The 14,927-nt window shown below is 38.0% G+C and overlaps 2 protein-coding genes across 3 annotated transcripts; both read right to left on the reverse strand.

Moving 5' to 3' along the window:
• Positions 1-1,783: 1,783 nt before the first annotated feature.
• On the reverse strand, positions 1,784-8,425 carry elovl8a (ELOVL fatty acid elongase 8a). The gene is made up of 8 exons (XM_025900059.1): positions 7,980-8,425; positions 6,030-6,096; positions 5,747-5,934; positions 4,892-4,972; positions 4,158-4,214; positions 3,954-4,068; positions 3,708-3,835; positions 1,784-1,994 (listed from the first exon to the last, which is right to left on the reverse strand). The coding sequence occupies exons 1-8, from the start codon at positions 7,983-7,985 to the stop codon at positions 1,827-1,829; spliced, it is 810 nt and encodes a 269-aa protein (XP_025755844.1). The 5' UTR covers positions 7,986-8,425; the 3' UTR covers positions 1,784-1,826.
• A 375-nt stretch (positions 8,426-8,800) lies between these two features.
• selenop2 (selenoprotein P2) lies at positions 8,801-12,847 on the reverse strand. 2 transcript variants are annotated; one of them, XM_005475913.4, is made up of 5 exons: positions 12,702-12,847; positions 11,823-12,081; positions 10,890-11,102; positions 10,457-10,565; positions 8,801-9,410 (listed from the first exon to the last, which is right to left on the reverse strand). In XM_005475913.4, exons 2-5 carry the CDS (start codon positions 12,047-12,049, stop codon positions 9,135-9,137), a joined length of 825 nt encoding a protein of 274 aa, XP_005475970.2. In that variant the 5' UTR covers positions 12,050-12,081; positions 12,702-12,847; the 3' UTR covers positions 8,801-9,134. The 2 variants fall into 2 exon arrangements, with proteins under 2 accessions (XP_005475970.2, XP_019203765.1); XM_019348220.2 differs by having other exon boundaries at positions 11,823-12,077; positions 12,702-12,827.
• Positions 12,848-14,927: the final 2,080 nt, after the last annotated feature.

Genomic DNA, 14,927 nt, shown 5'->3' on the forward strand with positions numbered 1-14,927 from the left:
TACCCTTTGCAGCATACTTACTTTCACCACTGGTGGCATTGTGAGAATTACGGTTTTTTTTTGTTTTTTTCTAGTGTCTTTAATACCACCCAATTTGAATTTGTTCTTTCTGTCTGTAGTTTTCTTTTTCAGCTTCTGTCAATCAGTGTAGGAACCAATGCATTGCACGTGCGTCACACAAACAATGCCCCATAGGACTTCTCCATTTTAAAAGCTCCTACCTTTGAAGCACACAATGATCGCCACTGTGATTATTTAGCATTTCTGAAATGATTGTGTAGTGTTTTAGTTTCCTGTAAACTTGTTGACATTTGAACTTGACTTATTGGCCTGTGGTTTCAACATAAGCACAAGTTTTTGACAGTTCCAGTGAAATAGTGAAATACGCCATAAGAAATTCAGCAAAACACTCCACATTAATGCACTGTATAATGCACTATAATGCATACTTTTGGCAATCTAATCATGCAGTAGCAATTAATGTAACAGGTGCAGGACTTTGCCAAGGAGCCGCCTCTCCCTATCCTTCTAGAAATGTGTGCGTGAGTGTTTACTCAGATGGAAAAGCCTGTTGTTCTTTGAAGGATCAAGGGGTTATCTGCAGCACTTACCATAATGCTGCAGCAACGTTTCAGTGGGCCAAGTGAAAAGTTTGAATTCATGCTGCTGCTGCTGTACGGTTAAGAGTACATGATCAACACTCTTTATCAGCGCCGTAGTTTTTGGTAGTTTTTGTGGGAATGATGGCAGTGAGGTATCATCAGATGGTAATATATGTACTGAAACTGCACCATACTTGGACATAAATAGGTCTTTAATTGTGAAAATGTGAAAATGTAAAGCTCATAACAGAGTGCAACTAAAACCATCATTTGTTGTCCCATTTCATTAAAGTGTTTAGAGCTGCTGCTAGATCATTTTTAAAAAGCCTGTGATCAGTTGCTGCCTAATGCAATTTTGTGGCTATAATAATTTCTAATTTTTAATATGGATTGGGGATCAGCTTTGCATTTTAAAACTCTCCTTTGTAGCAATCATTTGTTTTCCTTCTGCTTCTTTTCTTTTATATTCCTTTAAAAAACACAAAAAATATGAGATTCTATATCACTAATAACTCCAATTAACTTTGGAATGTTGATTTAGCAACTTTTTCATGTTCATTGTCATCTCTTATTGAGTTTAAACATAGGAGAGTCAAAACTGATATGCTAGTCTGAGAATTTATTATAAGGTATTGCATATTTGGCTAATGTATTTCTTCCTTTAATGGTCCTTTCATTTCTGTCTGCAAAGGTTGGAGAATGGAACTGTCTCACTCGTCTGCCCAGTTATATTTTTACATCATGACAGATGGGGTGGATAAGTAGGTGGTGGGTGTGGTGTCTCCCCATCGGTAAGAGGGGATTATGTGCTGGGAACTTTGGAGGCAAACACAAGTGGAATAAATATATAGAGAGCATGGAGTGTCATTCTGTATGGGCAACGTCAACCTACATCTGACTGCCATCCAGTGGGTGTAAAACCTCCAATGGAGATTAAAAGTATTTTTCTAATAGCAGCTGGGGGAGGAAACACAGTTAACATGTATCGAGTGTGTTTGGGATCTTGCTAGATGAAAAAATAGAATGACTATTCACTGCACATGAATGTAACCAGCACTGTTGTGAAGCAAACATCTCTTTATGGGGGTAAATATGCTTCACCTGTCTAGTGTTACATTATATTGTAAGTTTATATAAAATGAAATGATCAGGATAGCAAACAAACAGAGATGGATTTTTGTTTCTTTTTATTTCCTTTTTTTCTCTTTCATAACAGTTTTGAGTTTAAGTTTTCTTGTTCTTTTCGACGAGGTAGCTTCTGTAGTAGAAGTTACTGAAGAGAATGATGAGGCTGAGAGAATATGCCAAAACAGTGATGTTCATTGAGTCAGGGAAGTCACAGTCAGCAAACAGATTGTAGGTGGTATGGATAGTCACTATGAAAAACTGGAGCTGTAAAGAGAAACAATAGCATGATGGTAGACTTTCAGAGCACTCTGAGTACAAGAAAATTACAAGTTGATGGTCACGTAAGAGATGAAAGCAGTGGGGGGTAACAGTTAGGCAATTTTCATACTTCCTAGATGAGCTATATAGGCTTGAACACTTTCAGCAAGTTCCTCTGTATATTGGGTGTCCAGCTCTAGAGTGGTTGGAGAAATATCCACAGTCTGTATATAGAAAATGGACAAAGCCATGGTGATGTTACCAAGTTATTAGAGATGAATCGTTGTCTTGAATGGGCTCTTTTACCTTGCTGTTTTCAAACGACAAGAAAGGAGTGAAACAGAGGGGCACTACATGCTTATAGGGTAGTGACATGCCAGACACATGGGCAAGCTTACTCTCTCACTGGACCATAAGTTACATTTTTATATATAATATTATATTTTATATAAAAAATTGAGTTAAAATTGAGTTGTCTTCAGTGTGACTGGAAATTAGTGATTAAGACCATAAACTCGTCCCACAGAAGACAAGCAAGAGTTATTTTCCCACTGACTTTTACAGAAAGCAGAGAAGTTTGCCCTCTGCTGCCCATTAAAAGATTGCAGACTTAAGCCCATCTTTTATATACAGTCTATGGAAACGACTCCAAAGTTATTCTTTAGTTACTCATAAAAAGGAATGAAATTATATGTAATATTGATGATGTCATTATTAACCTCACACCCAGTGACGCTTACATGGAAACAAAAATAGTAAAGATTAGTTATCTTGCAGTATGTGGTGATTTTTTGGTCGTTTCTCAGTAACATATGATGACATTTATTGTGTAACCATATACATATCATTCAGATACTATGCAATATGACTGTTTTTTTTTCTTTTTCTTTTATAAAAACAGTGTAGGGTTGTCACCAGAGAGTCACACAGGCAAAGGTACTCATTAAAAAAAGAAAATAAGTCACCATGTGAAGGTGTCCATTGGATTCATAAAGCTAGTCAGCTACCTCAGCTTCAGTTGACTAAATTGTAAAGACAAGTGTTAATGATGGCTTGGGGGTCGTTTTGAAGGTCAGTGCAATTACTGTCACAGAATGGCAGTCAGGCACCATACTGACCTATATAAGCTGAAGCCATAGGGGAAAGAAAAACACACAGGATGCATTGTCTTTTCATTAGACTATAAGTAGAAAACAGATGGTCCAGTAGTTAGCTGAGGAGCATCAGTGCTGCTAATCTGTCTCGATTTGCCAGCAGTCAGTCAGAACAATGACAAACCAATCAGGAAGCCTACACGTTAAGCTCATCAAAACCAAATTATTAAGCCTCTGAGATCTAAGTCGTCGTTGGTGATGACTAAGCCTATCAGAATAAGGACTTTTTGGTCTTATTTAGTGTGAGAGAACAAAGAAAATATTTCTAACTGACACACATCTACCACTTTTTATATTTTTTTCCCAAAAAGTCAGTTCTGGCTTTTTCAGGATTATCACCTGCAATGGTTTAGTAGTAGTTGTTGTTGTACAAGCTCCTAAAGTACACATAGCAGAGTCAGGAAGGTGACTGCCTTTATGCTACAGATAGAAATACAGACTGACAGCTTAATGAGCCATAATGAATTATGCAAAAAGATAAAAGGGAGCTAAAAATTAAGAGGAGATCGTTTTTAAGTTAGAGGATGATCACTGTAAAATGAATGTGACTGAGATGCATACTGACCAGCTGTAGGGTGGTGAGGTAACGTTTCCACCACAAGTATTTAGTCATGCTTGGTCCCACAGCTGCCAGGCCGTAATACGTGTACATCACTATATGGACGAGGGAGTTAATCAGACCTATCAGGAAAGCTGTAGACAGACACTCTGAGTGAGAATCATATATTATCTTCTTGAATATTTCTGTTTGCTGCTCAAAGACTCTTTAATCACAGTATTTTGTAAGACCGGACCAGTGGGTTGTACTCACACTGTCCACCAGCCACATATTTAACCCCAGCCCACCAGTTGAAGATCATCGTGGCGTGATGGTAGACATGGAGGAAAGTCAGTTGACTGTTCTTCTTCCTTAGGATAAAAAATATCTGAATCACAGAATCACACAAAGACAGTTAGGCAGAAGTGTCTTGCAGCCATGGAAATACATGCTCGTATAAGCTTGCTTGAAACTCACAGTGTCACAAAGCTCTATAACTTTGGAGAAGTAGAACCACCAGCACACTCTGGCCATCTGTCCAAAATTATAAAAAGTACATTATTAACCTTCATGCACTGCAGTTCAAACAATTAAAAAATATATATATATACACAGGTCTGTAAAAAATATTGAGACATGAGCATTCTTTACAGTTTTCTATGAAAATTGGAATTGCAGAAATGTACTGAAATATGCAAACATAAATGGAAACAATTCTGTACAATTCCAATGAGCTGCAAAGTCCAACTTTATGAACACCTCTGTTCTTAAACACAGCCCCAACTCTCTTAGGATTCTTTCTTATAATGCTTCCTACTTCTCAAAGACAGGACTGTCAAATACTGTTTATCTGATGTAGACAGCTTTTTAGGCCCGTCACCTCTTCTTTTATGACATGATGTCAGTAACAAAGGATCCAATTTAAAATTGGTTCTTTGCTAAATTGTCTATTATGTGTAGACAAAACACTGTCTCATCAGTCGACGTTAAGTGGGTTAAAAAACAAAAAAAACTTTCTTTTGAAAATGGTCAGGTACAAGGAGTGGACTGAAAATAAGTGAAAAAGCAACCAAAGATAAACTTCAGAAAGCCTGGAGAGTTATTGCTCTGCAAAACAGTCTGGCTGCTTGGAAACAAAATCCAAAGAAATGGCTCAAAAGTTTTTTCACAGTACTGTACATGTCAAAATTAATTTAGTGAAAAACATTTACCCTCATGGCCAATGGGCTGTCACTGTAGTCGACTGGCTGGCACAGCAGACTGTATCCTGCCAACCAGGAAGAGGTAGTAAACTGGAAAGAGAAAAGCTGCTCACATATCTGCTTGTTTTTTCTTTCATTTAGCAAAACGTCGTTTCATTAAATAGTTAAAAATCCTTTACCAAATATTCCATGAAGGAATAGGACACATGAACCATGCAGGACCATTTGATCTTTAACTCATACTGTACACAGTGAAAATGTAGCTACTGATGCGCAGCACAGACTCCCAAACAGAGCCGATGGTAAAATGTCTGTTTACACTCCGACAGATGTGGATTGCTTTAGGTGGTGTTTCTGTCCAAAATTACCTATATTAAACTATTTTATAGCTCACATTAGGATTTTACAGATTCACAAACTTTGACAGCCATTTGGATGTTTTATTTTTTTATGATCTATTTGCTCTGTGTGTTTTATATGCCAATAACTGTTTTAAGAGAGTTGACATGCGAGTACTAGAATCCACTTGCTACAAACTGCTACAAACTGAAACCACTGGGAAGTGAAGTGAGTTACATTGATTATCTCAAAAGAGTGGAAGGTTCTGTTGGCTTTTATGTATCACTGGACACAAACGAGAGATACAGCAGGGATTGAAGGACAACCCCCAGAGGTTCTGTGTCCATCCCCCAAAACATCAGAGCTCTTTTGGTCCCATGAGTAACATCTACACAACATTAAGCAGGTGCTTTTAATATCATTGGAAGTTGTTGTATTATCCTATACTGACTTCCTTTTAGCTGCTCTGTATTCCAGCTCCCCATTGTCTTTTCCAATAGTTCCTTCAAGCAGTATGGCATTTACCTCATAGAACATGTAGGCAGACAGGCAGACCATGGCAAAGTTGTAAAGTATCAAGACGGATCTGAGGTTGACTGGCTGCCTCCTTGCCATTAGCTTTGGCCCCACCCATATAATGATCAAGTAACACAGAAAGACACAGCTAATTGGCACAGGAGAATAGACCAGAAGCCAGTTGTCTGTCCTTTTGTCTAAATGACAAGAAGGTGAGAGAAAAGCAGAAAGACTTTTAGAAATAAAGAAACTGCTGATTTCTGAGGAAAAATGGGTAAATTAATTTACACGCCTCCTTTTTCCAAAATCCCATGGTAAAATAACTGGACTTTCTGCCACACAGTGAGCGCTTGAAAATCCTGAAACAGAAAAAAATAAGCAACAGAAACTTTAAATTGCAAAGCTGAAGCAAACACAAAGGTTTTAAAATGAAATGGATAATATAAGTCTCTCACAGAAAGACGGAAAACCTCAAATGTCTTTTTTGGTATAATGATCACACTTGCTTATATGGCATTTATGCTGTTCTACATTATTGATTATTCAAATATTGTATTCATTCTGCAAAGGTAAGGCCAAACATGATTTGTCACTGCATTAAAGTTTCATTTTGTTGTACTGCACTGGACGAGGTCTGGTTTCAAAACCCTCATCATAAGATGATGACTACACATAAAGTCATTTGCAGGTTTTTTGGTACAAACCATAAAATGTACTCATATAAACTTTTTTATATCAGTACAACTAACTGTTCCCAGCACTTTGCACGCTCATGAATAGTACTCTTCTCAAAAAGTATTTTGCAACTAACAACACCTCGCTGCAAAATTGATTAAACTACCAGGAGATAATCTGGATTACAATTTAAGGATTATGTGCACTAATCCAAACGTATCTCTTTTGATAATGGATGATAACTAATAATCCTTTTGATGAGTGGCTGACTGATGTGGACGACAGGGTGACCTGGTGTGATTAAAGTATTACAGTGCTGCCATCTAGTGTCTGAAGATGAAAGTTGTGTGCACAGCAGGTATGTTTCTCTTTACTTCACTATCAGACTTCTCTTGTGGTGTTGCCCCATGTTTGCCTCAGGCTTGGCTAGAACTTAAGAAATATACAGTCTTTTTACAGTTAAACTGGATCACTACTGCTCTAAAATGCTACGTCTCAGAGGAGTTGATTCATTAGTTGCACTATTATATAAAAAGGAAAAAAAAAATACAAGAAGGGGGAAATCTGTATATTTTCAAACCTCCTACTGGACTTTGCCATGGGATCAAAGAATGGAAATAAATTTAACAACCCTACTTTTTCCAGGCTAACACATGCTTCATCCACCATTAATGAAGCCAATGCCAAAGAGTCCGAAAGTGCAGTTCTTCTAATGGCTTCCAAAGAGTATCAGTCCCAATAGACTGCCATGTTAAAATGTCACTCATTAAAATAACAGGTATCCAGCCTGGTAACTATACTGGTATTGAATTTGAGCACGTATGTGGTGTTGGTGTCTTTAACAGTATTTTTACTGGAATTCTAAGCTAAATATTGTGGCTACAGCAAGTTGGTGCTCCAGCTTTTGATGTCTTTGTGTTGCACCTATACTGTTGATGGATGCAGCTTGTTAGCCAAGCTTGCTAGCCTTAGCTGATGACTTTAGCACGGCACTGTCATGTCCAACACCTGGTTTCAAAGAATGCAACGGGGCACAGGATAAAACGATAAGGTCGAGTCTTCCAAAAGCAGAGTCCAGAAATCAGTGGCTAATTCCATCTTTTATATACAGTCTATTCATCAATAACCAATAATATGCAGTGGTGAGGAGATAAATTTGTTCTTTAACAGTCTGTTAATATTAAATGCACTCTGCTACTTAATGTAAGTTAAAGCACTATTTAGAAGCAGCAGGCTGTGTGGCCAGAGCTAGGCTAAGCAGTTAAGCCTTACCTGTGTCCTCATAAGGATTTACGGAAAACAATCCCTAACAGAGCCGAACAGAACTACTATGTGTTAAGGTTTCATGTGTAGAGTAGTACTGAAGGGAAAGTTACAAGAAGATGCTTTCAAGACCAGAAATATAGAGTATTTCAAAATAAAAGCATGAGCCTATGCATCTTCATTTATGCAGCAGTTATCATTAAGATAACAGCTTTTAACCACAGCAGCCTCCAACAATGTGAGGAGAATCTACAGTACACACAGCTGAAAATAACATTCAGATTCAAAATAACATTCAATTTACCTTCATTGTGATGGTCTATAGCTGTGATTTCTCTCTTCAGCTCTGTCCTGTCAGAGTATGCAGCATCTCAGTCAAGTTCTAAGCAGGACTGAGTTAATCAGTGTGTGTGCGCGGTTTAACATACAGTACTACGGTGTGTAACTGCCAGCTAAATCCTATCTGAAAATGCTACTGCAAGTGTGACTGAGGAAAATTCTAAATCATATGATACAAAAAGTCGAATAAATTCATTATACAGCTTGAATTTTCACTTAATAGATAAAAGAATAAATTACTCGGTGTCTAGATAACTACCAACAGACCATTGGTTTAAGGGAAAAGAAGAAGTTAAAGTAAATTAATTGAATCCATTTAACACTGCCTTGCTACTGCCAGGTTTTTGTTATTACTAAAGTTAAAAATGACACATACACTCCCAAATGAATTAACAGAAGAGTCAATTTTAATGTTAATTTTTAATAAAAATCACTTGGTCTCTATATCTGCTTTTTTAAACAAAACATTTTATAGTTTCTTTCCACACTCTGAATTCATAAGAAGAAACGTGAGTCACACAGCAAACATGCAGTGAGTAACAGTGTGGGCTAAGCCTGTAGTGGATCAGGTGGGTCAAGCAGAAACGAATACTATGAATGTCTTCTACATGCAACACAGTGTCTAATGATTACATATGATTAGTATATTCAGTTTTAAATCACCTCCTGTGTTCCTTAAATGAAAAGATGCAGCAAAGAACAATTAGCACACACATATCACTACAAATATTCATCATGAAACATGCTATTAATGGTAGTCATATCCACTTTAAACAGTAATCTAACTGAGGTTTGCTCAGCAGCAGTGCGCACCCTCCCCTGGCTCTGTGTGGGTGACAGTAACTCTTGATCCATCCCATCTCGCCAAACACATCCATCCACAGTTTTCTGCAAGCAGCTTTTACACCGCGGACTTCATTAATATGAGGAGATGGTGGAGATTGGTTACTTTATCCACACAGAGATGTGGAGTGTGGAAATGCCAGGAGACAAACCACAGTATAATCACTGCTTATAATTAGACAATACAATAAAATAAAAATGCACAAAAAACATTCAGATTCTAATCAAACTACACTAAAGCAAATTACAAATGTTAGTTATCAGTGCTGCTGCCAGATTAATGATCATGTTGGTGCTGCTGATGGGGGGAATGGTGGTGGTGATGAGAAGTAGAATCACCCTGATCCTGCTGATGTAGCGACTGATTCTGGTGACTGGAATGTTGATCGTGGTGGTGATGATGAGAGGGGGGGTCATCATGATGATGGTGGTGGTGGTGGTGGTGGTGAGTCCTTCCAGAAGCTGTGTCTGGCACTTCTGAACCTTCGTCAACAAGCTGAGCTGTGCCATTGTTTGTGATGTTGTTACCACCGACAGATGAAGTAAAATTTTGCTGGAAAAGAGGAATACACAGTCACACACACCATATTCATTATTCGTGAGGTAAAGCTGCATCACACTCACAATTGTCACATTTATTTCGGCCACTTGGGGGCAGCACATTAAAGTAAAGGCACAACACTGATGTAGTAAAATTTGATCAACTTGCTATTAGTTACCATTAACATTAGCTAATGTTTCTGATTAATAATCTCTACCTTGTTTTTAGTCAGCCTCATTTCTGTTAAATGCACTGCTGTTCTTAAAACATAATTACTACTTTTTTCTGTTTTTGTTTTTTTCTCGATCAAACCAGTTTTATTCCCAACATTTATTCCTGTGGCTGATGAGAACCCAAACTGAGGGCCAACTCAAGACAACTCAACTACAAGAGGCCAATCTACCAATAAATCCCAGTCAAGTTAATGTGAAGCTAGCCAACAATTCCTTACCAGTCCCTCACTATGAAAAGGAAACATTACAGAACATAAAAAAATATTGAGTAGTTTATCCATCCATCCATTTAACCATCCATCCATTCATTCATCCATCCATTCATTGATCCATCTATCTATCCTTCCATTCATTCATCCATTCATCCAACCATCCATCCATCCATGCAGTCATCCATCCATCCATCCATCCATCCATCCATTCATCCTTTCATCCATCCATCCATCCATGCATTCATCCATCCATCCATCCATCCATGCAGTCATCCATCCATCCATCCATCCATCCATCCATTCATCCTTTCATCCATCCATCCATCCATGCATTCATCCAACCATCCATCCATCCATGCAGTCATCCATCCATCCATCCATCCATTCATCCTTTCATCCATCCATCCATCCATGCATTCATCCATCCATCCATCCATCCATCCATCCATCCATGCATCCATCCATCCATCCATCCATCCATCCTTCCATGCATCCATCCATCCCAGATGTCATAGGATAAATGACGGGGTACGCCCAGGTCTGTTGATTAGTTCTGTGAACTATAACATTGGACTTCATTCATTTCGCACACATTTTTCCACTGATCACTCACAGTGCAGTTACAGATATTTTTCTGATAAGTAGCTCTGATTGCAGCCTCTACGAAAGGGTGATGCAGGAAACTGTAAGGCATCACTATATGAAAGGTGAGGAGACCACACCTGGAGAAAATGAAGCAGAAAGAGAGGGAGAATTGAAACGCAAATTCATAATGTCCACATGATGCATACAAATATGACACGTGTGTGGAACTAAAGGAAGAACAACTTGTTCCGTCTGCATGGGGTTTTATACATGTTCTCTCCTCCACTCCTTGATGTCCACATCATACCATTATCTACATTACCCTGTTTTAAGTCACACCCTGCTATCTATGTAACCGTTCCCATGCATGATTTAAAGCAAAGTTCAAACATTTAAAGTGTTTTGCCCTAAATAAAATCAAAAATATGAGGTAAATGTCATGAAGGGCAGGTTCATCTCACCTGTCATAAACCAGGAAGTCATCTTTGTCTCCGTCCAGAGCCTCCCACACATCATTTTGAAAAGGTTGCTGCTGAAACACGGGGACCCCGGTGGGAGCACTTCTCTTCAGCTCCCAATACATTGCTCTGGAATGAGCGTCACGCTCATTTACTATTATGAAAGACACCTCAGTCATGTTGCTGCGATTCAGCCTATCACGCAGGCCTCCAATTCTACGGATGAACAGATGGAAGAGAAGATAGAGAGCTGGGTATAATCTCACATCGCTGTTAATCTGGACAGTTGGAAAAGGTCTTTCTAGAATCACAGGACGCCAAAGCCTCGACTCAAGCAACAAGGAGGGCTTGTCTGTCTTCCAGTTTTAAGAGAAAAAACTGCAATAAAAGGATGATAAATCTTTACTGCACTGAATGTGCAGCAAAATCATGTTTAGAGGCTCATAAGAGGAATTCTGAGCAACTGTCTCTCCACAAGAACACCTTTTGTACATAGATCATGTTTGTTTTACATTTTGCTTATTTTTACTCTTCAAAATAAGACAAAAAAATCAGCTCAGATTATATGGTCTAATGATACATAATTTTTCTTATATTGTTAATATTAGTATACTGTAATGTTGTTTCCCAGCAATTTCAGTAAACATATGAGAGATTTAAGGTCTGTATAAAGACGGTGTGGATTTCTTTTCTGTTTTTCCTTTAACAGCATGCTATCTAGTAGTCTATTTAAAATGACTTTTTTAAAACTAAAATACAAATTTGAGGACTATTGGGAAATAGTGTTTCAGAAAAAAGGTTTCAGAAAATAACAACACTATAAAGTAAAATTGTATTATTAAGAAGCCAATAAAAAAATACATACAACTGGTTAATGAGTTTACTCTTCAAAATAAAACTTAAAAATAGGAGTTTCAACTATTACAACTTTCTTACTTGGATGCCTGCTTGAGGCAGAATTGTCAGGTAGCCTTCAGCAGCGCCACCACAGCCACGTTTCCCAACAGGTCTTGCATGGGTGCATATCCCTTAATGTCCCACTGGGGGGCAGGTTTGCAGATCCTGGAGGCATCATTGTCCCCCTCCACAATCAGAGTGCTGTGTGAGGCCCACAACAGGCCTGGCAATGCTGCGAACAGCCACAGCGTCAAGAGAGAGCTCATTGTCTCTCCCTGGCAGCCTGGACTGTATCTACCTGACAAGAAAGACATTGTGCAATAATTGAAAAAACAAAAACAACAAATGTTTGGCACCTAATGTGAAGAGGTGAAGAGAAAAAGTCTTTTCCAAGGCTTTGTGGCACAAAGTCAGGGAAAAAGAGATAGCACATGCAGACTAGGCAGTCTGGGGTTCAATCAGTAGCACTCAGTCTGATCCAAAAATAATTAAAAGAGCAAAACATCATTGTGTCTGTCTTTACATGCGAAGATAATCTGCAAAAAGAGCCGGGGTAAACAGCGGGCACACAGAGGTATTTTGGGGCAAATGGAGAGCACGCAAGCATCAAAACAAAGACAGACAGAGACAGACTCAGAGTGTACTGTCTGTCTGTTTGGATGTGATCTGGATCACCTTGGTTACATAATAAAGCCTTTTTGGGTCGCCATTGAAAAAAATTTTTTTCCTCTCCGAATTTAAATGTTTAGATGTATAACAAGTATTTAAAGTGTACAAGACAGGAACAGATCTCTGTGGTAAAACTGCATTAGTTGGAATTCCACAAAATATACCCCTACAATAGTTAAGATGTTTGCCCTTCAGAATAAAAGACTTAAAGACTTAAAAACAAACAGGTTAAGCCCAAAATGATCTTACCTTTTCTCTTTCTCTGTTCTGCGACCCAAACATGCAGACAGTAAACCCCTGTTGTTTTTAAAGCCTTTGAGGTTGACTAAGCACTTCCCCCAAATCAAACAGAGAGACAGAGACAGAAGGAGAGAGAGAGAGTGTGTGTGTGTGTGTTTGTGTGTGTGTGTGTGTGTGTCTGTGTGTGAGACTAAACAAAGGACTTCATTTGAATGCAAGTAAATTTGAGTAAAATCACACTCTTTATTAATTTAATGTACTACCAGACAATTCTGGTTACCTTGTTGACTGAACAAGCAGTTATTGATTAGGTGGTTATAACTATTGAGTGGACCGATATGAAACATGATATTCGTGGTTCCTCGATTCCCTGCACATTTCTAGTAATTCGACTTCTAGGCTATAGCACTGACTCATCTAGGCTGTACCACTCTGTGAAGATCATGTGGTTTTGAGTAAAATGTCGAATTAAATATTTTGATAATTTAGATTTAGTTACGATGAATGAGATTTAGTGCAGACCTTCCTGCTGCCTTGAGAATGAAATCTACCCCTGGTGCTGCATGTAAGACTATTATCCAAAGGTTTTTACTGAGCCCACTCTTACTCTGTAAAACTGAAAACATTACCACCCACCTCTGTTGTACTTTGTGTGTGGTGTTAAATATCAGATGTTAACTGCACATTACACTATAAAAAGCTGGTGAACACAGTAAACGTGCAGTTTTTCAGCTGCTCAGTTATAGTTACCTACCTATGTGAGCCAAGCTTTAGAGTGTGCAGAGGTGAGTGTCACCATGACAAACAAACACAGGGCTCCATTTAAGAAAGAGTTCAAAGGCCAAAAATCAGTGATAATCAACACGAAAGAGTCAACTTGAAAAAATGTACTGAAAAGAGCTGTTTGGTCAATAAATAGGGACGGGCAGGAAAACTGTGCTTCGTGTGAACCTTGCAAAGTTGATGGTTAATCTTCAAAAATGTAGAAAAAAACAAGATCATCTGTTTACACTGACTTAAAGTTTTCGTGCCATTGAAGGTTAAAAAGCCAGCTGCAATGTAAATAGAAATATTGGCTTTTATGTTATCGATTTGCTCAAAGTCCAACCTGGGCAGCTGTTTGTTTTATGTGGGGAAAAGTAACACACATGACCTGAGATTAAGTTAGAACAGTGGGATTTAATGAGACTTGGGTTTAAGTTTTATCACTAGTAAATTAATATGCTTTCATTTTTATTCTAGCATCCAATGTTAGCTGTTACTGTGAGCTGCCTGACATGGAGAACGTGTATAGTTGTGGTCAGAATTTCCATCTGGTCATCATGAGCATAAATGTCATGGTCATTTGGGGTTTTTAACGACTTCTTTGAACTGTGATCTTACAGTTACAGCATTACTTTAATGACTTTCAAAAACAAGATTCCGGTGCACAAGTTCAAATTTATTGGATTTTCTCTGATCCACACAGGATCAAAATTATACATACAGGCTCAAATAGATACATGCAGTCATTTAAATCTTTTAATAAGTATTCTTGTTGGGGATCATAATTGAGCACAACTGGTAGTTTCTCTTTGCCAGTGTAAACAGGTAATGTTTACTGTATTGACCAGTACTCCCAATAGGAAGGTCTCAGGAACTCAGGTATTATAGTTATGTATTTTCTAAATTAGGTTTTATTTTTATTTTAACTTTTCGCTTTTAATTGAGTTTTTATTAGTTTTTGTGTTATTTGTAGTCTTTTTAGTTATTATTGTATAATGGGTATATATCAGAGGCAAGATTTAGGAAAATGAGTATTCCAAAAAACCAGACCTCCATCCAATACCTCAATAGTCGGGTTTTACCAAAGCAACATACCAAAACTAAGTATTTTCCTCTGTTTTTTATTTATATTTTAGCTAGTTTTCCAAATTCACAAAATCATGTTACTTTTATCTTTTTTGCAAGTTTTTATTTTTTTTTCAGTTAATAAAATTGTTAATTGTTTCCACATCTAGTTTAAGTGAACTATAATAACCTTGCAAACAACTATCAAAAGTACAAGGTGTTCGACTGCTTTGTTAAGGTCTGATAGTAGACCTAAACTGTCCCCCTCAAATGAGGGGAAACTGGTTAAGAACCACTAATGTTTGCAATTGCTATGAACTGGGAACTGCTGGAACACCGGGGTCACTGTCCACAGAGCAGAGATTTTTACATTGCCATGGGAGTGGATGCCAACCAAGAAAGAAG

Source organism: Oreochromis niloticus, linkage group LG18 (assembly GCF_001858045.2).
Source record: "Oreochromis niloticus isolate F11D_XX linkage group LG18, O_niloticus_UMD_NMBU, whole genome shotgun sequence".
NCBI lineage: Eukaryota > Metazoa > Chordata > Actinopteri > Cichliformes > Cichlidae > Oreochromis > Oreochromis niloticus.

What these genes read in the sequence shown, in the direction of transcription:
- elovl8a (XM_025900059.1), bottom strand. An exon ending in ACAGCCCATTGGCCATGAGG is followed by an intron (nt 4,215 to 4,891) that starts GTAAATGTTTTT and finishes AATTTTGGACAG; the next exon opens with ATGGCCAGAGTGTGCTGGTG. An exon ending in ACCTCACCACCCTACAGCTG is followed by an intron (nt 1,995 to 3,707) that starts GTCAGTATGCAT and finishes TTCTCTTTACAG; the next exon opens with CTCCAGTTTTTCATAGTGAC.